This window comes from Mustela putorius, unplaced genomic scaffold, assembly GCF_011764305.1.
Source record: "Mustela putorius furo isolate JIRA1106 unplaced genomic scaffold, ASM1176430v1.1 tig00000407_pilon_pilon_pilon, whole genome shotgun sequence".
NCBI lineage: Eukaryota > Metazoa > Chordata > Mammalia > Carnivora > Mustelidae > Mustela > Mustela putorius.
This window is the reverse complement of record NW_025421373.1, coordinates 6,489,334-6,511,578: the sequence shown is the minus strand read 5'-3', so window position 1 is coordinate 6,511,578 and position 22,245 is coordinate 6,489,334. Positions and strand designations below refer to the sequence as shown.

Here is a 22,245-nt window from a genome sequence, read left to right as displayed (position 1 = left end):
ACCCAAGAGTTTGTAAAAATGTTTTAAATTTGAAGAAATGAGAAATTGGGGACAAGATGCCCATTTTGACTTGAAATTATAGGCAGAGAACTCAGTATGAGAGAACAAAGACTCTTTATGTGGGATTTGAAGAATGTTCATTTGGCAGGTTCCAGACATATGGAACCATTCAAGAAAGAAACATCATCTTGGGATGTCATTAAAGGATTTTTTTTCCTGGGGTTCTAAAAGTATATTTTCTTTAATGTACTTTGGATGATTTGCTAACTTTTTCTTTTTTTGGTATGGAAATTCACTCTGATGATTAACTAAAAATATAATCTATTGACAGGGCCCCAGAATGGCAACCTCAAGGAATGTCATTTTGGACAATTCCTCAACTGCTCAAGGACTTGGAAGCTTACAGGGGAGAAAGGTGATACTGTTTGCACAGGACGCTTTGTGCAATGTGTGTACTTCTTGTGAAGTTTAGGTGGGCAATTACTGTAGACAGAACACCTAGACATCTCTTGTGCAAACACACACCCAGGCTACCGATCTACTAGCCGGACTGAGAAATCAGACACGCAGTGATTTCAGACAATAAGCTTCTAGACAACATCACTCAAAAAGAAGTGAAACAACAGGAAAGCCTCAAGAGGTCATGTTCAATCACAAAGGCCTCCTGCTGAAGGAAGGGCAGGATTTCGGGACTCTGTGTATCTTAGCGATCATGAACTGTTAGGAGCGGTTCCCGGCATCACAGATGAATTTTGCATAAGTGAATATAAACATGAAAGGAAATACTCAGGTAATCATAGATATTTATACAGAGTTGTATTCTGTCAAGTTTCTGAAACTGAGCTTCCGAGTCCAAACAGACCAAAATAGGCAAGCCAAGATCTAGAGTTCTCTACGTCAACACTACTTTCATTTAGATTACCTTTTCATCTTTCAGGAAATGCTATTAATTGTAATCTTGGCTATATTAGTGCCAATAATACAAAAGTTGAGGAGCTCACACAAGGATGTTAAATAGGGCAGGGTACCTCACGTGTACATTCATTAACACTCGAGAAGCCCGTACGATTGGCTTCACAACGAACCTCAGGTTGCTCTCCATCTTGGCCACGGATCCGGGGGCCAGGCTGTGAATGTAGATCCCGGGAGGGCTGTTGTCCAGAGCCAGGCAGCAGGCACCGATGCCTAGCCCAACCCTCGGCTCTGTGAGAGGCATCGGTCACAGAAAAGAAAAAAAAGTATAAGTGATCTGAAGCTGCATTAATGTATATTCAGACCAATAACCATTTATTTGTGATCAGACTCAGAACGGAAATCCTGCTTTTCTTTGTCAACATCATCCTAGTCTGTAAATAAAATGAGTCCGCAGCAGAACCGGGGGGCTAACTATGGGCCGTGTGAATTATTCAGTGGTCCATTCTCTGCTTTGTCTTAGGAACCTCCGCAAATCTGTTATTGGGAATAGGGAGAGTCAAAGTAATACATATATTTTTAAAAGACTTTACGTGATCTCTACACCCAACATAGGGCTGCAACTCACAATTCTGAGATCAAGAGGCGTGCGCGCCACCAACTGGGCCTGCCAGGGGCCCCTAGTATTTGTTATTCTGGATACACAGCTTTAGGTTTTCTTTAATTTGCCTTTTTTTTTTCCCCAGCAACTAATCTCCTAGTATTTAACTGCCAACCATATTTCCATAGTAGGTGTAAAGAAAAAGTAAAGAAAGTTGAAAAGCAGTAAGATTTGGTGAAGACCCACAACTTTTAGTTGTTGTTACATGTTTTCTTAACTATAATCTTTGGTTCTCTAAAAATTTTTTGAAGATTTTTTATTTAATTGAGAGAGAGAGAGAGAGAGAGAGAGAATGAGCACACGAGTAGGGGGAGGGGCATTGGGAGGGAAAGAAGCAGACTCCTGGCTGAGCAGGGCGCCCCAAGAGGGGCTCTATCCCAGGACCCTGGGATCATAACCTGAGCCGAAGGCAGATGCTTAATCGACTAAGCCACCCAGGCGCCCCTGTTCTTTAAAATTTTATATTAGCCATAGAATTAAACCAGTCTGTGATTTTTTTGTTCTTTTGTTTTTTTTTGTTGTTTTTTTTAACACAGGTTTCTAACACACAGTGACTCATCTGGGGAGAGCTTAAAAGACTTTGTGCTAGTGGTAACTTCTTTTCATTTTTTTCAGTGAAAGGACTAAAACCTCTACTTCTGATCCCACTGTCCATTTAGAGAATACCATATGTTGTTGGCAGCAGATTTTTCCAAAAGAACAATTTATAGAAAAAATAGAAAAAGTTAGTCCAAGCCCAGATTGCCAATTGTTACTCAAGAGAATACGATGAAAGTGGGGAAGAGCTGGTATCACCTTTGTTCAGTGTTACTTCCATGACGATCCTGTCCTTGGGCCCGGGGGCCTTCCGACCCAGGGACAAAGAGCTGCCTTCCTCGGGGCCTGCCGCTGAGCTGCCCGAGCTGGTGTTGAAGTTCGGGGAGCTGGATCTGCTCATGTGTGTGGGTGTGGAGCAGGGCGTGAGGCTTGGGCTCAGTAACTTTGTGCGCACTGTTAAGACAAACAATCCACTCCGGATTTGCTGGAAAGACAAGAAGAGAGGAGAGCTAAAACATTCAGACTGTTCCGAGATCAAAGGGTAGGGGGAAAAAAAAAATCTCAAACCAAAACCAGAAGGAAATAAAGGACAAAAAAATAAAGAAAGACAAAAGAGATAAGAATGTTGTTACCTTAAAGGTGTGAATGGCTTCTTGGAACGTCAAGCCCTTGATCGGTATTCCGTTTACATCGAGGATTTCATCCCCTGGTGACCAAACAGGCATATGTTAACATCGAGCTTCAGAAGAGGACAGCGTATGGAACCTCATTTACAATTCTATAAGATGATTTTTATTGTTCCAGTGTGTTTCCATTAGCTTAGCTCCCGGGAACTTCACAAAATGGGACAACGAATAATGCATATCCTTTCTCAGTATTTCTGCCATCTCCATCTTTAATGAAAACAACCAGGGGAAGTACCCAGACCTTATTGTTTAGTCATTGCCGAGTTTGATAATAAGTGTCCCAAGGTTAGAGATCAAAACACAATAATGAGGCCCAAGTCGTTCCTCATAGTATCTGTTTAAAAACGTAAGCCAACCGGCAAGAAAGCATGAACACACACAACACGTGAGGAAGCCACTTCTGTATTTGCAGAAGACAAGATTTTTGAGCTTGGAGAACCATCCTGGGGTGTGGACAATGGTTTTAACAACAGAGACAAAAAACTTTTGAGATATTATTTAAGAATGGCAGCCCTGACTCCAGAAATAGTCTGGATGCTGGGGGTTACTGATGCTGTTCCGGGTTCCCAGTCATGGAGTTGGTCAATCACTCCATGCTTCTATCTAAGACATTATCGTGGGTTAATGCCAAACCGCTCTCTCATTCATTCTCTCTCTCTCTTTCTCCCAAATTATCCTGGATTCATCCTCATCTTCAAGCCCAGGAAGGTACAGTCAGGTCATTTTTCCAGCTGTTGAGAGTGTCTTCTGGGAATAGAAAAGAACTTGGACATCCTGTTGACTTATCAGAGTTTGGTTTTGGTTTGTACTCTTGTAACATGGTCTGTGTTTTGGAATAACAGTTCGTCAAAAACACTACGAAGGGGCCCCCAAGAGAAGAACAGATGAACTTTGTACAGCAGTTCAGGACAAAAGAGGGACTTCCCTTACCTATAACAAAGTGTAAATCAGCGTCAAAACATACCTTTTTCCCTTCTCATGGACTGTGGACTCCATTTAAGGAATCCTGTAGGTGAGTTTGAAAATGTAGCAGTAGCCCAGGCATTCATGTGCCTTCTCTCTAATGCAATTACAGAGGTTGTAAAAGAAGTGAAATAATCTGTTTAAAAATAATCACCTAACTAGGTGAGGTTTTTGGTTTGCTTCCACACGGGAAAAGGATACGATCATTAAAATGATTGCTCATGCTCTTAAAAATCTTTATGTAAGATTTTTAAAAGACCATTCAACACATTGGAAATACATTCCAATGATTTACCTTTATGGTAAATGAACATGTATGAAAAAACAGTATTTAGGAGAATCAAGTGCTATTAACATTTACCATTGATTTTTCCTCCATTTTTCTCCATTCTACCTGTTACTGTAGGATGAATTTCAATCAAATGAACACATGGCACATCCATTATAAAAATGCTCTGTTAGAATTTTCCATTGTTCTGAAACTAGCTACAAATATCACCTGGGAGTTAATCCTTCCTCTAAGAGAGAGAAATAAATATTCTGTCCTCTACATAAGCCCGGTCATGTCTGAACATTAGCATACAGGCTCCTAGGGTAGCTCTGCCTAGAAAAAGGAGACTCTAGGGGATTCTTATCAATTAAAAAAAAATAAGCCAGCTGAATATAAGAGTACCCACAATTTGGGTCAGTTGAACTGAGCGGTTAGAGAATTTCTGAGGGTAACTACAAATAGTGTGATTTAGTCATTTCAAGAAGGAAGTGTGTTAAAAAGGGAGGAAAAAAAATCAAGACTCGTGAATAGTTTCTGGGGATCTAATGCCTAGCACGGTGACTATGGTTAGCAATACTGCGCTGTCCAGTTGAAAATTTCTAAGAGAGTAGACCTCCCATGTTCTCACCCCGCCCCACCACACAGTCATTATGTGATGTGATGAGGTGTTAGCTCGCTCAATGTGCTGCTCATTTTGCAATATATGTGCACATCAAATCATCATGCTGTCTGCCTTAAACTTACACAATGTTATGGATCAATTACATCCCAATAAAGCTGGGAGGAAAAAATGCACTTGTTTAGTATGTTTATGCAAAATGGCAAAATGTCAGGGATTATGGAGAATATAAAAGGTACACACACACACACACACACACACACGCACTCTGGCCCTGAGGCAAAAATGGCCTGTAAGCTCTTAGGAATTTTCAAGGCAAGGAACATGATTAAGAACCAAGGGGACAAGACAGACATTTAAAGACCCAAATAAAAAATATCAAATCATTCCGCTCATCATCTCCTTTAATCCCCACAATGACTCCTCGAGACAGGTACTAATATTCCAAAGTTCACAAACTAAGGAAAGTGAAGCTCAGGTTACATCAACTGTCCAAGGTCATGATGTAGTAAGTATTAGATTCCGTTCAGGTCTACTTGACCCCCAAGCCCATGGCCTTAGCTGCTGTGCCACCGGCTTCACATCTTGCAAAGGTGATGGAATCAGAGCCCACCACCACTGAGAGCCACTGAGAGGCTTTCTCCTACCTTCTTTAAGTCTTCCATCCTCTGCAGCTGATCCATTTGGAAAAATGGTCTTGACAAAAATCCCCATCTGTCCTCGAATGCAGTCTCGACCTCCAGCAATGCTAAAGCCAAGGCCCTACACCCCAAGCAGAAAGGTTGTCAAGGCAGTATTTAACCGAGGGCATCTGCTCTTATTTCTATTTAACTGAGACCTCCTTCCCAGGTAGGCTCAGAGTTAAGCTAACCGGCTATAAATTTAAATTTGCATTCTCTTTTCCACTTCTTTCCTCAGATCTATTTGCATTGTACTAGCTGCACATCACATTAAAGGGAGAAAGTTTTAGCTTGAAACATGTGAACTTGCCAGTATTTGACAACCTATGATCTTCAAAAACGTTAATTTTGCATGGATCAATGAATAGCTCAGGAGAGTCATTTCGTACAATTTGGGTGCCATATTTATTTTATTCTTTGGTGTCGGTCTTCCTGTTTTGTGTAATATCAAAATGGATGGTTTGGTATTTGTATAATACCAACTTATTTGTATTACTCTCTGTGATAGAGGCAATGCTATGAAATTCATTCAGAAGGATAATGAGGGATATATCCCCTGTAGCTGCAGGAGTGGCTTTTCTTTCAATAGTCGCAAATGTTGGAGCACTCAGTCCACCCCACCCTGTGTCCTGGCTCCCAGGAGCAGGTGACTCCTTCTGTTGAGAGGCCAAGAGGGCGTGTCTCACTCAGCAGCCCCTGGGAGAGGCCACTCAATCTATTCCTCTTTGTACCTTTTAGTTTTATTTCCATTAAAAAAAGTAATAAAGCTAGGGTGCCTGAGTGGTTCAGTAGGTTTAGTGTCTGCCTTCAGCTCGGGTCATGATCCCAGGGTTGTGGGATCGAGTCCCGCATTGGGCTCCCTGCTCCTTGGGGAGCCTCTCTCTCTTTCTCTCTCTCTCTCATGAATAAATAAAATAAAATACATTAAAAAAAAAAAAACAGGGCTGCCTGGGTGGCTCTGTGGGTTAAAGCCTCTACCTTCAGCTCAGGTCATGATCTCAGGGTCCTGGGATCAAGCCCCAGATCGGGGGGGGGGGGGGGAGGTCTCTGCTCAGCGGGGAGTCTGCTTCCCCCTCTCTCTGCCTGCCTCTCTGCCTACTTGTGATCTCTGTCTGTCAAATAAATAAAAAAATTAAAAATAAATAAATAAATAAACAAACATTTTAAAAAAGACAGTAATAAAGCTAACCATGTAAGAAGCAGATGCTAACATTCACCTGGACCAAAAGAGTGAGCAGAAAGGAGCTCACCTTGCCCTTTTCTTTGTAAAGCCCGATGATGGAGATGACCGAAGGCCGGATGAGTCTCCACGGGGACTCCACCTGGGTGGTGCTTAGGGAGCGCGTGGACTTCTTTACAATGTGATATTCCTACAAGTCAGCATAAGGCAAGGTCAGGGATAGTCGCATGTACCCTTCTGGGGCCTCTGGCATAGAAATATATTCAGATTTTGAAAATCTCAGTTGTCTTTTGGGTTAGACAGCCATTTCTCCCTGCTCCATCTCTGGCCGAGCAGCATGAAGGAGCTTGCGATGGACACCATTAGAGGACCAGCCCCTGCTGTCACATGCCACGTGGTGCTGCCCTTGCCGCAGAAAGAGCCGCCTGGAGGCTGCAGGCGCCCAGTGTGCCCTTCCTTTGATGGTACCCCGCACATCCTCCTAGTTGCTTTCTGGAATGGAGTCAGGAACCGGAAGCCGAGAGGCCTCAGAGACGTAGGAGGGCTATCCTGTGGTCAGGTTCTCCCTGGAAGCTGCTCCCTACCGCCACCCCATTCACCATCATGGTTCGAAAGTATCTTGCCATTTTAAGCTGAATTCACTCAACTAAAAACGTAGCAAGCCCTTGTTTCATATTAAAACCCAAACCGCAAGCCCCGACAACTATTATTCCATATAAAACACCCCACTGACAAAGGGCAGCAGTTTCAGTTCTAACCCCTCATATTTGGAAAATAAAATACTTTCCCATCAGCTGCCCTTTCCCCCTGTGCTGGCACGCAGGGGCTCACATCTCAATCCCTTTGTTGTCCATCACCCACACGTACACGTGTGCAAGCAGGGTTCACCGTTTAGAACATAAATAAGACTTTAAGCAAATCTGTTGCTAAAGCACTTCTACAATCTATCTTCTTGCTATTCTTCTTAGAACAATAAATCTCTGAAACGAGACAGATAGTCCAGCATAAGCAAAAAAAGAAGAAAAAATAACTTTGTGCTTAATCTGAGAAAAGAGACATCAGAAAATAGTTTCTAGCCTTAATGAGTACATTCTACATCCAAAGGTAGAAATGAGATGTCTGCTAATGATATTTTTGTATTCCTGGCAGCTTAGAACAATTCTATTTTGCAGTTTTACAAAATATCTGCTAGCTATGCTGGCCTCCCAGACTCTAATTTATTTAAAAAATGTTGGCTTGGCAGGGTTACTGCCCTTTTACTGAAACCATCATGAAGATGGCCAGACACAGCCTATGGGTTTCCAGCCCTCAAATATGGAGTTCATGTGTGGACTTGTAAGGGACTCTCTCTCCAGCTGCACCTCCTGCCATCTCCCCTTTGGGAGCCCGTGGGAACCAGAGGCCTGCACACTGACTTATTCTCTTGATGAGCTTTAGGGGTCCCACTGCACTTCTTAGACCTCCGCTGTCCAAGATGGCAGCCACCAGTGACCTCTGGCTGTCTATATTTAAACAAAGATTAAAATTAAAAATACACTCCTCAGTCTCATTGCCCATGTCTCATGTGCTCAGTAGACACAAATGGCTACCATACTGGACAGGACGGACATAAGATATTTCCATCCTGGTGGAAAGATGTATTGGGTGGCTCTATCCTCCTCAATGCTTTGTAGGGAAGGGAGAGAGAACAAGAGAAAAGAAGGGTGAATCCTGGTAGAAAAAGAAAAGAGCAGAAAAGAAGAAAAGAAAAAGGACATTTTGACAAGGGAAAAAAAATCTTTCCTCTAAAATCTCACCAGCCTGTGCTTTCTAGGAGCTTCGTCAGAAATAGGTATTTCTGGGCTATAAGTATGGTCAGGCTTCTCAGCAGGTCACTTAAGAAATCATCTCAAGCTAGGCCTCCTTGGCTGTGATGGCAGGAAACCTTCTGTTACTTTCTGCACTAACTAAAACAGCCTGACAAGTGGTTCTCCTACGACTTTCCGGTTTACCTCCTGACTGCTGGTCCAGCTGGATCATTTTGAGCAGGTCACAGGCTTGTCTGGAGGAGTTTTAACCAGGACCCACACAGGTTTTCTGCTCTGCCTTTTCTCCATGTCCCAACTCAAGTTGTCTTTGGGTAGATTCCACACAAAATAACCTGATCAGCAGCTGCCTCTGGAACACAGGTGCTTGTTATTTGCCTGGCTAGGTAAAATGTTCTTCCCAGGGATTCTGGCAAATCACTTTGAGTGAAATACTCACTCTCTTTGAGATTCACTGGCCCGTCTGTAAAATGGTGATAACACACCCAAAGGAATGACTTGACCCAGATGACCTGCCCCAGGACCTTTTCATCTCTATGATTCATGAGTCTATATGCACTTATGGATGTCACTGCTCCACCCTCCATTTCCATGGCTGCTTCACTGTAGGCAAGATGCCAATGGTTTCTCTTGAGCCCTCTGGCTGACGGTGCCAGGACTGCAAGAACACTCCACAAGTTCCCCAGAGACTGAGCCTGGCTTCAACTAGGTTGGGAGCTCACACACTTGTAACTGGACTGAGGATAATGTAATTGCGGAAGAGCCCTGTGAAGAATTAGGGATCCCTGAGTTCTTGTGGGGCGGGTCCTGGAATATTAACATCATTGCCTCCTTTACCCCCAACTGCAGTCCTGTGACCTTGTCTATTTGAACCACTACTAAGTAACAGGTAAAATCCTAGACATGGTATAGGCACACACATGCACTCCCCCCACTTCACATGACCCAACACTCACCCGCCCACCCAGTGGTTACGCTGACACCTGACGCGCCCATTGAACAAGCGATGGTGGTTGACCACAGACCGTGAGGCGCCATTGTCTCCTGGCATTGAAAGCAGCTCTTGGGTCCAAAACACACAGTAGGAAGGGGAGCAAGATGTTGAGATCCAACAAAGGATTATTTTTCTCTACTGTTTTCAAATCCTGGGCTGACTTCTTCCTAGCCTCCACAGATGGACCTTGTTCTCTGTGCTACATCTCTAGTCCCAAACAACCCTGCCCACACAGGTGGGCAGCTCTTCCCCAGAAGGATGCTCTTATTGGTGTCTGAAAGAGTGAAAGAAAGCCTCAATACCCAGGGGTGGAAGCATGCTCTTACATCCCTAACCAGGCAACTCTGATAGTCAGAGAAAATGAAAGGCTCCATGGTACTGTCCTACCTGTGATGTCCCAGTAGAGTCCAGCAGCTGGGGAAGAGAGTGCTTTCGGCCATCTCGGGAGACTTCCAACATCCTGATCCTGGGGTCCCCATTTCGCACCATCAGCTCATTATATTCTTCAACAGACTCCAGACGGTGTACACCCCCTGGTGAAAACATGGAGAAAAACATGGCGTGATATGGGATGGAAAGAATGTTATGAGCATCACAGGCATAACATTGTTGGATTTACCTCAACACTGTATGGTCTTCAGAAGCCTGGTGTACTTTCAAAGTATTAGATGAGCTCAGTAGCTCATTGCTTTCTACCAATAAGCTCTGCCTAAGCTGGGGGTCTGTTGGGGCCATTAATGCCAGATAATGAAGCAAGTGCCAGTCTTTGAAGGAACCAAACTGGATATGGGAAAATGTACACATTTCATCTAAGTAAGAGGTAGCCAGAGTTGACAAGGTGGTAACCAACAGTGAGAAAGCTACCAATAGATGGTTTTCTAGTGACGGAGGAACATTACTCTGTTTGGTACACTTCCATTGTTGGGGCAGGTGCTTTCTTTCTTTCTTTCTTTTTTTTTTTTTCCATGTAATGACTTGTTAAATAAACTTCTTTATTAAAGAATAAAATCTCACAGAAATTTGCACAAGTCTTAAGTGTACAGTTCCATGAAATTTCACAAAGTGAATGTTCCAGAAACCAACAGTCAGACCAAGAAACAGATATTTCTGGAACTCAAAAGCTGCTTTGGCACCACTAACCAGTCTTCATCCATGGTAACTATTATCCCGACTTCCAACATCAGAGATGGCTTTTGCCTATTTTTGAACTTTATATAAATGAACACATAAGATATGTACTTTTTTGGGGCACCTGGGTGGCTCAGTGGGTTAAGCCACTGCCTTCAGCTCAGGTCATGATCTCAGAGTCCTGGGATCGAGCCCTGAATCGGGCTCTCTGCTCAGCAGGGAGCCTGCTTCCTCCTCTCTCTCTGCCTGCCTCTCTCTGTCAAATAAGAAATAAAATCTTAAAAAAAAAAAAAGATATGTACTTTTTGCATCTGGTTCTTCACTCTTAGCATCTATTTGCGAAAGTCCCCATGTTGGTGCTAATAGTCTGTTCATCCTATTTCTGTATACTACTCCATTGTATAAACACACCACAGTTATCACAGTTTGGCTATCCACTCTGTTGCTGATGAACACTTGTTTTGTTTCCGGTTTCAGTTCTAGAACAAGGGTCAACAACTTTTTTTTTGTAAAGGCCAGATAGTAAATGTTTTAGACTCTATGGGCCACAGATGATCTCTGCTGCATATTCTCTCTCTCTCTCTCTTTTTTTTTTTAAATCCACTGAAGATACAGAAAGTACTTCTAGCTTGTGGTCCATACAAATACAGCTGTGGGTGGTAGTTTGCCGACCCTTGATCTAGAACAGACTATTATGGAACATTCTCATAGGAATCCCATGTGTGGGGGGGTGCAGACCTAGGCAGAGCTGCTGAGCCTCGAGTTACACAGCCACCTTTCCCAATGCTGGAACACCACCATATGGGAGTCCTAGTTTCCCCACATCATCGTCATACTTGGTGGTGCCAGTTTTTTAAATTTCAGCCAATCTCATAGGTACATAATGACATTTCACTGTGGGTTTTTTTTTTTAAATATTTTATTTTCAAGTAATCTCTATACCCAACATGGGGCTTAAACTCATAAGCCCAAGATCAAGAGTCCCACACACCACCAGCCAAGCCAGCCAGGGGCCCTCTCGTGGTTTTTAATTTACATTCCACTGATGACCAATGTGACTGAACTTCTTTCAAAAATTCGTTGGCTATTTTAACTTTTGTAAATTTGTACAGTGGCTTTTTTTTCCCCAATAAAGTTGTAAAGTGCCTGTTTTGCTTATTCTTGTAATGGGTTTCTGTCTTTTTGTTGTTGATTTATAGGAGTTTTTATTTTTCTATTGTTAATGTTTTAGATTTGAGTCCTTTATGGGATCTATGTATTGAAAGTATCTTCTCCATGTCTGTGACTTGCCTTTTTCACTCTTACTGGTATTTTCACATGAACAAAAATTCATAATTTAACGTATAATATATTGATTTTTCCTTTTATGCTTAGAACTTTGTGTCTTAAGAAATTTTTGTAGTAATTTTTAAAGATACCTTTATCAATACTTAGTTTATATTACATGCTATTTTAAAATAAGGGAATTATTTTAAATGATGGCTCAATTACACTGAATATAGCTATAATCACATCACAATGTTTACATGATACATTATGAATGTATCACACATGTGTGTATATAGCTATATGCATATACAGATTCTTTGTAATATCAAATTTTCCTAGACTATGTTTTATTTGATGACCTAAAATTCAATTTACCTAAACGTTTTTCAGAAAGTTTTTCATGGAATAAAACAGGATGATTCTGTACTCTTTTAAAAATAATATAGTGAGTCTTTAATGGTGATGAAAAGTTGGAAGAGTGCTGATACAGTTATATTAACATGAACATCACTAAAAGCCTGGTGTTTCAAAAGCTACATATTAACTTTGTGATACAGGTTTTCAAACACCTGAGACTTCTTTGCAATCAAAGAGAAATTCCATTTAAAAAGATCACAAGTGTAGGATATTAACACAGATAAATCAAAAATACTAAAATTAAAAGGGAACCCTGCTGGCAAAAAGGGCAGTATGAAGTAAGGAAAATTCAGGTTAGGATATCAGGAAAAATGTTCTATAAAATCACTTTAGTCATTCTGGAGCCAGACTAGGCAAAAATCTTAGTGGAGAAGGCTGGAACTTTTTTTTTACAGAACCTCCTTAATAATTCAGGACTTACTAATTCATGGCCAGATCACTCCATCTTGGCAGGCTTACTCATTTGAAAAAGATTTATTAGAAGAAAGTGCCTTTTGAGCTGACAGGGGGGCACTTGCCTCAATAGAAGAGAAACCACATACAGTAGTGTGATAACCAACACACGAATACCAGAGTGACTCGCTTTTAGAAACTAGGAAATAAAAATCCAAGTTTACAGGACAGACAAATTAGCAGGTGATCACATTAAAATCTCCTGTATTCAAATGTCTTCAGGCTGAACATATTTCATGGCACTGAATGAAGACCCAGCTCCATAAGCCGCCTTCCTAGGTCTCGAATTACTTTTCCAGCCGTATCTCCCACGGCCCTGCTCCATGACTTCGTGGCTCTGGCCTGCTGATTCTCAAAGGAGAGGGTCTGTCCTCCTCCCGCATCCTTTCCAAAACCGGGGAGCCGATCAATATCGCCTGACATTTTGCCTCACTTTGCCGGCACCATCAGCTCCCTCCCCGAGGGGCTCCTTACCCCTAACCTCCCTGACAAGCTCTGCTGGACTCAATCGTGGTTCCTGTTGGATTACTGGATCTTTCGGAAAGCTGGGGAGGAAAAACAGTTGCTAACTGTGTTTCTAACCATTTTTCCCTCATTGTCCCTAAACATTTCTGGTGCATTTTCTCCCTTGTCCAGACCACCGTTGGCTTCCTCTTGGGTTCTGTCAAATCTTGCCAAGGCCCTGGCCCTGCTTCATCCTGTGTCCTCTGGATGCCTCCCCAGAGCATCACGGCCCGGACAGACTTCCATCTTCATACCTCCTGTCGCACGCCTTATCACCGCCTAAAGTTCTTAAGAATATTCCTGTCTGAAACTATTCAAGCATCTTCCCCTCTTGACAGGGAAAGAGGAGACAACAATGACAAAGTTGGAAACGACAGTGACGAATGTGATGTTAACGTCTGCAGGGGTGGGGTGGGCCGGGCCATCGCGGCCATACCTGCAGGGGCAGTGCCACATTCCCTCTCTCAACTCCATCTTTCAACTGAGATGGGGCACTGATATACAGAATAAATGTACAGTATAATCCTCACTCTACACCCAAAGAAACGAAGACTCGGAGAAGTCAAGTCACTGGTCTCAGGTCAAGTCACAGCAGGGCTGAGAAGTGAACACAGTTCTCCTCGGCTTCATGCCTGTTACACAAATTTGCTTATTATGGCCCCAGGTGAAAGGGAAGGGCAGGAAGAGAGGGTGACCTCCATTTGTGGCAAACAACAACCAGCTGTGGATTTTACTCAGCTGAATGTGCTGCTTGTTCTAAATTAATAGCATAAACAGCACTAGAGAATTATGATTTGGAAGGTCCCCAGCTATCTCCCGGTCCCCATGTCTGTAACCCTATAGCCCCAGCCTGGGGAGTAGGATTCCCATCAGGATTCTCAGGAAGCCAGGGTGGCGAAGAACTATCTGGGAGGCAGATCTTTTTGCTGCACTGCCGGCACTGAGGGAGTGACCTTTGGGATTCCCTTAACGCCTCTGGTCTCATCCATAAAATGAGGAATGTGACCGTATGCGTTTCAAAGGTCCCTAATACTTCCCCAGAGCCCTGTGGCCCTCCTGGGGACTGTTGATAAGGTGTTGATTAACTGTGCCAAGACAGCTGGCCTAAAGCTCTTCATCTGCTATGCCCCTGTGACGTCCAGGCCCCAAACACACACAGGAATGAAATGCATTTCTCTCTGCTGTTCTCAGGGCTTTGGGGGAGCTGGGCGGTCTCTCTGCGTGAGGACCTCACGATGTCTCCCCTCCAACTTATCAGCCTCTGGCCATTTCACTGGTCACCACCCTGCGTTCTGATAGACACTGCCTAACTATTTTGAGTTACGAAAAGACTAATTCACTTTGTGACTCTGGTTTGTTAAAAGAAACAGATCTGTTTGAGGGTCCTATACCAGTCGCTTTACCTGAGAACAGCTCAGCAGAGGGCCAGGCAGTGGCGACAGGGGCGGGGGTGGCAGGGGTCCTGGGTGGCGGCACAGACAGCACCCCTCCGCATGGGTTTGTGTCTAAGACACAAAACACCTTGTGTTTTGGCTGGCCACTCCTGTATGTGTTTTGTTTGTTTCTTAATCTGCTCACCCTTTCAAAGTCAGGATTATTATCTCCTTTTCTCAGGTGAGGGAGAGGAAGTTCAGAGGCTTGAAGTCAGTGGCCCAAGGTCTCATGAGACACCTTTCATGGGTAGGTAGCTAGGGCGGGCCTCTCCGTCAGGCCAGCAGACACATAGAGGGCCCATAAGAAAGTTTTAAGTGTAAACGTCATGGTAATGAAGAGATAATAAAGAATCCAGCTTGTACTTTTATACCAATGCAGACATAAAATGTAACTTTCAGGGTTTTTTGGTTTGTTTGTTGTTTAATAGGAGAAAGAGCCCATCAGGGAGTGGGTGCCTAGGACCCTTGGATCATAATAGGTAATCTTGTATGTGGCCTCTGCTTGCTTACTTTCTTCTTTTTCTTTCTTTCTTTCTTTCTTTTTTTTTTTTTTTAAAGATTTTATTTATTTATTTGAGAGGGAAAGAATGAGAGAGAGAGAGAGAGCATGAGAGGGGGAAGGTCAGAGGGAGAAGCAGACTCCCCACTGAGCGGGGAGCCCAAATGCAGGACTCGATCCTAGAACTCCAGGATCATGACCTGAGCCAAAGGCAATCGTTTAACCAACTGAGCCACCCAGGCACCCCATGCGGTCTCTGCTTTCAACAAGAACTTTCTATCTCAGAGCACCTGCCAGCTGCTATGAGGCTATACCCAGGAAATGTGAAATCTGTTTCCAGAGCTGAGGCTCCCACCCCATTTTTCCGCCTGCTTCGTTGAGATGCAGATTTCATATTAAGTCAGTAACTCTTTGCCCCTCGTTCTGGTCGACCAAGAGCTTGAGGGAGAGGGCCATCTGCCGGGAAGACAGGCCACTAGGAATGTTCACAGGGCACGGGTCACCTGAAGTTCTGTGCAAGTCAATGAACCACACACACAGGAAATTTAGGTTTGAGCAGAGACAAACGGAGATGTTGACATTCACTTCATTATGACTCAAACAAAAATATTCACTTAGGCAGCCAGGCTGAGGGCAGTTTTATGCTTGGGGCGTGCACTATCTAAAGGGAAAATAAGTTTGAAGCTGTAAGGGGAAGGGGAGGCGCTCATTCTGTTAATGACGCTCATCTTCGAACTCCTGAGGCTGGAAGTTCACTTTCGGGCAGGCCGCATCAGGCACGGGGCTCCACTCACCTGACAGTCGGCTTTTGAGCTTCATTTTACTGCTGCCCTGCTTGGGACTTTCCAGGTTTCCCTTGGATTCCTCGGGGCCACCCGAATCTTGGGACTCCTCTGTCCCAGGCATCTGAAATGCAGAGAACACGGAGCTGACGGGGGAGGCGGACCAGCGATCGCGGATGAGATTCCCTCCCAGCAGTTCTCGCCAGGCTCGAGGAGCAGAGCTGCAACACGGGTATCACGTGAGGAAAAAGGCTTCCTGGGATCAAAGCACAGCCCCTCAGATAACCTGGAACCACACAGCTTTATGCTGGCAAGTTCCTCCTCAGCGAGCAGCCCTGCACAGCGCAGAAACAGCAGGTTTCAAAGTGGAAACGGCCCCAGAGGCCGCTTCATTTCTGGAGGAAACTTGTTGGTCAAGGTCACCCAGGGGGTCACAAAGCCACAAAGACAGCCCAGGTCTCTTGGCTTGTGGCTAGTGCTTTTTCCTACAGTGTGAGCTGCAAGAACTATGAAACCAGAAATTTATTTATTTATTTCTTTATAAAAAACAATTATTATTATTTTTTTTTGAAGATTTTATTTATGTATTTGACAGAGATCACAAGCAGGCAGAGAGGCAGGCAGAGAGAGAGGAGGAAGCAGGCTCCCTGCTGAGCAGAAAGCCCGATGCGGGGCTCGATCCCAGGACCCTGGGATCATGATCTGAGCCGAAGGCAGAGGCTTTAACCCACTGAGCCACCCAGGCGCCCTGAAACCAGAAATTTAAACTCAATTCTGAAATACAGTAAAACGTTAATTTGGGGGCAGCCAAATAACTACACCCCTTGGGTCAGCCACACTGTGTGCCACATTCCTGAGTACTAATTAGCACTGCTTGGGCCACGTGCAGGGAGCCCCAGAAAGTCAGCCTGCACACCTGTGCGTTGTACGCCGATGCTCCCAGACCCTTAGGCGTGGGGCAGAAAAAGTCCCAAGGTCTGTAGAAAAGCCAAAAATGCTAAAACAACAACAACAACAAACTACATTTATTAGAAAAGAAAAGGTGACGTACGTGCTTAAGAGTTCATTTAAAAAAATTGGGAAGTAGATCTATATGTATAAACCTTATGAGATCAAACAAAGAGTTTTCCCATTTGAAATTTCCTTTTCCTTGGCAGTTCTGGAGGGAAAAAGTCATATTAATTAACAACAGGTAGGATTCACATGAACAAACATACATGAATTTAAAAGGACCGAAGATATCCTTTAACATTTCACAGTCATTGAAAAGTCACATAATTATGATGTAAAAAAACCCCAAATCCTGAATGTTAACTGATAATAAAAATTAGACACTATTTCAAATTCAGTATATGAAAATGCATAAAGTAGTCTCCCAGGTAAACTCCACCTCCTTCTAAGATGTAAGTGTTCCTATGGAAACCTTTATTTAAAAAAAAAATATATATATATATATGTATATATATTTATATATTTATTTATTTGTGTTTTAAGTAGGCTCCACACCCAACGTGGGGCTTAAACTCATGACTCCAAGATCAAGAGTGCCGCACTCCACAGTCTGAGCTAGCCAGGCGCTCCATATGTAAATCTTACATATAATATAGGAAATCTGCAAAATTCCCTCTTCCCCTTCACGTTCAAATATCTCTCCAGATGAGAAAGAGGGGAAAAAAAGGTCTGAGAAATGAGGAGATGCAGGCGAGTTGAGGAAGGGGCCGTGGGAAAGCAAATGAATCCCGATACATAAAACAAAGATAAATTTGGTGAATCCCTATTACAATGTTGGGGATTGGCAGGTCTCCAGGTTTAAATTATGAAGTAAAGACAAGAATAGAATCCTGAGGATGATTTTAGAGATTCTCAAGAGGGAGGTCTTTCCCAACCCCAAACGGTAACATTTAATTCATACCCAGTGCAGAAGAACCCTCTTGGAGACCGGCCAGAGAGCTGAGGCACAGGAGGAGACATGCAAATGAGAAGAATCCGGAGAGAAGCCTCGGGGCCTCCCCCTTTGCTTAATTTAAAAGCTTTATGGAAAAAACCTGTCTCTGGAGCATAAACAGCAATTACTGGAGACGGAGTTAAGTTCCTGGTTCTTTCTCTCGGACCACCTGACCCAGGCTCGGCTTGTAGGTTATTACCTCCGCGGTGCCCAGTCAGGGCGTGGGTTACTCCACAGCTGCCAAGGCCCAGACCATCAGAAAGCACGTCAGAGGAGCTCCTGTCAAGGGAAGAAAACAATCCCGACCCACTGTTTCCAGACTTCGGAAGTTTCCTTCTTCCATTTTTTCCTCTGTTTTCCCAGCATGGCTCCAGTTCTCGCAATCGGAGGAATTTTGGAGATGACATAAGCCCTCATATGAGTAACCGAAAGGAAAGTGACCTGCCCAAGGCTTTTCAGCTCATTACAGGCAAGGCTGAGACTCCTCTGTCTCCTGATTTCCAGCTTCATGCGTCACGAGGATTTTCCCTTCCTCCATCCTTAGATGCATTTTAATTGAGTTAACATGTTGGGCGATCAATACCGCACCATACTGTGTAGTTTGTATTCCTGACATTTTTCCCATTTAATGTTGGCAGCAAACATGTGTCCCAAGGTAAAAAAAAATGTTTTCTCCATAGACAGATGAGGAAATAAATGGAGACCCTGAAGTAATTAATACCTTCTTGGGTCTAACATATATCCGAGACCTGGGCTGGATCATGTACGCAGGGATGGAGCGTGGACTTTTACAAGAGCGAACATGCGCTGTGTCAAAATCTGTGTTCTTGTGATGCGAGCCCAGCCGCAGCCAAATCTTCTTTATTTTCAGAATCTGAGAGAGGCAGTTTAAAAGAGAATCACAGCCTTGAGGAATAACCTTCTTCTTCTTCTTCTTTTTTTTTTTTTTAAATCTCAAATGTGCCAAAGAATGAGACGACATTTGGTTTCTGTGATCTATAAAATACCGATACCATTCCTTGTACCAAGGAAAGCTTACGCAAAAGATGGTATGTGTTACATGATCACCGAAAGCCCAAGATTAAACCAGTCAGAATGGACCTAAAGGCGCTGCAAAGAGGCGCAAATGTACACTGTTGAGCTCAAGGCAGAAGCACAATCTGATTTCAGAACCCCTGGAAGGTGTCTGCACAGAGTTCTGAATTTAAACAGATTCTTTCCCTCTTGCAACAGAAAATAGTCTGTCATGATTTGAGGCGGTATGGAACTCAAGGAACAGAAAGTAACAACATCCAAATTGCAATTCTGATTACAATGTGCCTCTCTTCAGTCTTTGCACTATTGTCTGAAAATGTCCACACTCTAAAGAGTCCCTTTGCTGTGTTTTTATTTTTTCAGATGCACAGAACAAATCAAACTGTTCTGGAAATGATGTCATTTTAGTTGTTCGAAAATGAAATGTGCAAAAAGTTCTCCTGGAAAGCCTTTGGTTCAGCTGGTATAATCTATTATTCATGATCAATTTCTAATGCATGTGTTATACAACAATGCCATTAAATTAATGGAATCTAATATAATTTGCCAATTTCCAAGTTAGAGCCCTTCTGTTTGAGCAGTTTTCTACACATGTAGCCTATGAGATTCTCTCTCACTGAAGAAGAATCTTTAGCTTCTGGTTTTGCAGTGAGGTGGTAGAGCAGAATGGTTAAGAATCCTGCTGCCTGGACACAAATTCTGGTTTTTAGCAATTTAGGCCCATTAGTCATCCACCTTGAGCTTCAGTGTTCTCATATGAAAGATGGGGTTTGATTTAAGAATTAAGTGATAGGAGCACCTGGGTGGCTCAGTGGGTTAAAGCCTCTGCCTTCAGCTCAGGTCATGATCCCAGGGTCCTGGGATTGAGCTCTGCATCAGGCTCTCTGCTCAGCAGGGAGCCTGCTTCCTCCTCTCTCTCTGCCTGCCTCTCTGCCTACTTGTGATCTCTGTCTGTCAAATAAATAAATAAATAAATAAATAAAATCTTAAAAAAAAGAATTAAGCGATAGTTGGTTTTTTATTTTTTTAAGTTTATTTACATATTTTTCAGAAAGAGCACACAAGCAGGGGAAGCAGTAGGCAGAGGGAGAGGGAGAAGCAGGCTCCCCTCTGAGCAAGGAGCCTGATGCAGGAATCGATCCCAGAACCCTGGGATCATGACCTGAGCTGAAGGCAGATGTTTAACCAACTGAGCTACCCAGGCGTCCCTACGTGATAGTTTTCTGATTAAAGATGACCGATTTCCCTCCTTTCCCCCCCCCCCCTTCATTTGAAACCACACTCAAATGGAAGAGAAGAGATTTTAAAATGAAAGACAATCCCACAGGCAAAGAGAACAGCAACAAAATGTTGAAGACAACAGCAACAAAATTCTGGAAACCAGTAAGCAGACGAATATGTGGTAATGGATCCAACTTGAGAAAACGGAATTCTAAGCTGGGGTCAGAGAAAGCTGAAATGCAACCCAGTTTGAACAGAAAAGTCTCCCCTGGCCCCCATGTCCCAAAGCTCAGGAGTTGCCCATAAAGGGTCTCTGGAAGTAGGGATGTGGCAATGGTGAGAGTGGAAAGTGGCTGGCACAGGTATTTAGAAAGGATCTGATTTTGTCCAGGCATCGGGAATGACCTGGACAAACTCTGGTGTGCAACAGAATCACCCAGAAAGTTAATAACAAACGTGGAGGCCCAGGCTGATGGAAGTGGAGCAGGGCTTGGGGCTTCGTGGTTCACTATTGCCCTGGTCCAAACAGAGCCGGGTTGAAAGGGTTTAGGTGTTAAAATTATCTGGTAATGATCTAACAGGGTTATGATGAGGACTTAGTAACAATGCACTTGAAAGTACTAGCAGAGTACCTAACTGTACCCCAGAAGTACCGTGAAGATTCAGCCAAACAAAACTCTCTCCAGCTTTCTCCCCACCAAGGCCCAGGGTGCCTCTAGATTTGATGATTATGCCTACCGGGATTATAGCTCTAGACTGCAGAGATAAACATTTCCACTTCCTACCTATAAGTGGCAACACATTTAATGAATGAACAAAGCAAGACAAACGGTGACCCAGCATGGATATGCCATCTTGCTGTATTCACGATGAGAAAAAAAAAACTCCATAAAATTACTGCAAACCTAACAGCTTAGAACTGTTTCAAATGCATGTTCTTGGAAATGTATGCTCCTGGAAGCCGGGTCTGCACGGGACACCAAGGATGACCTGAGAACACACTCTGGCCTCAATCTGAGCAGAAGCAGGGGCAGACAGACAGTCAAGAAACGTGCGGCGATTAACCAGAGGAAGAACGAGGCTTCTGTGAAGGAAAAGCAGAGATCCCAGACAACAGGCCGTGCAGGTCTGAAGGGGAGAGGAGGCTGTGAGGTCTAGAAGGCCAGTGCCCGACCACAGTGAAAGTGGGCGTCACACGAATGGGGAGACACTTTAGCTTTTACTAGATTGGAGGGCATGACTGGGGACTCAAGAAATCCACCCCAGAAAAGGAGGCAAAACCACAGGAACAGAATGCAATGAGGCTCCGACGGCTGTTTCAGGCTCAGCAGACAATGAGAGGTGATTTAAGAACAGCAGAGCTTGAGTAAGAGGATTTGGGATCAGAAAGGGATTGAGAGGGATCAGAAAGTTTGTACAGATTTGAAGGTGAATGGTAAAGAAGCCCACGAGGAGATTTAAAAAAAATTCCTGGGTCAATTTGAAAGGGACACAGTTATTTTTGTTGGCCTGACGGAAGTGGCCTGAGAAACGTATGGGATTCCGACTGGACAGGAAGTAAACACGAGACCTGCCAAGGGGAGCTAGGCAGGATGATCACAAGCCAGAACTTGATGTCGGTCAGGTAGGAGCAAATTTCCTGGCTCGAATTAACCAACTCAGAAGTGGTGGTGGTCTAGATGCATACGAACAACGGATACGTTAGAAACAGAAAACTCATTGATTACACACCTTGCACAATGATGAACCCCACGTGACAGAATCTAGAATAGTAGTTTAGGAAACACGTCTCTGCCAGAAAGCAAAGAAACAGGGGAAGTTTAAAAAACAAACAAAGCAAAACAAAAACCCATCCAGACTCAGCAGGCAGGGCTGGGAAAGAAGGAAGGAGTCCATTTAAACAGCAGATGAAACAGAAACTCGAGGGAGTCTTCCCAAGAGGAGATGCAGATGAAACTCTAGAGACATATCCGATTGCTGCTCCAAAATATGTAGCCCAAAGCCATGTTCCTCAACCCCTGGAACATTCAAAACCCGGAGGAAAGACAAATCTCAAGGAGCAGGTGGCAGAAGTCGCAGCCCTCCCGAGCTCATTAGGGGTGGAAGCCTCAGAAGCGTCAGCAGCAGGTCTGCTCCATGAACCTGCAGACGGTGTTTTTCCAGCTGAATCAAAGGGGAGGAGAAACGCAGCTTTCTCTAGTCTAAGTGCTTCTCTGCATTTCTAAGAGACGGTGGACATGGAAAAAGGGGG

At 43.7% G+C, this 22,245-nt stretch overlaps 1 protein-coding gene across 10 annotated transcripts in view; it reads right to left on the bottom strand.

Annotated features, from left to right (window-relative positions):
* The window catches only part of PDZD2 (PDZ domain containing 2), a 349,162-nt gene that overhangs the window by 32,869 nt on the left and 294,048 nt on the right, over positions 1-22,245 (bottom strand). For all 10 annotated transcript variants that reach the window (XM_045079443.1, XM_045079442.1, XM_045079441.1 and 7 more), the window contains 7 exons: positions 15,806-15,917; positions 9,696-9,841; positions 6,580-6,699; positions 5,297-5,411; positions 2,743-2,816; positions 2,369-2,594; positions 1,086-1,203 (listed from right to left, as the gene is read on the bottom strand). In XM_045079443.1, the coding sequence (XP_044935378.1) occupies positions 1,086-1,203; positions 2,369-2,594; positions 2,743-2,816; positions 5,297-5,411; positions 6,580-6,699; positions 9,696-9,841; positions 15,806-15,917 (911 nt within the window). The remainder of the gene's footprint in view (positions 1-1,085; positions 1,204-2,368; positions 2,595-2,742; positions 2,817-5,296; positions 5,412-6,579; positions 6,700-9,695; positions 9,842-15,805; positions 15,918-22,245) is intronic.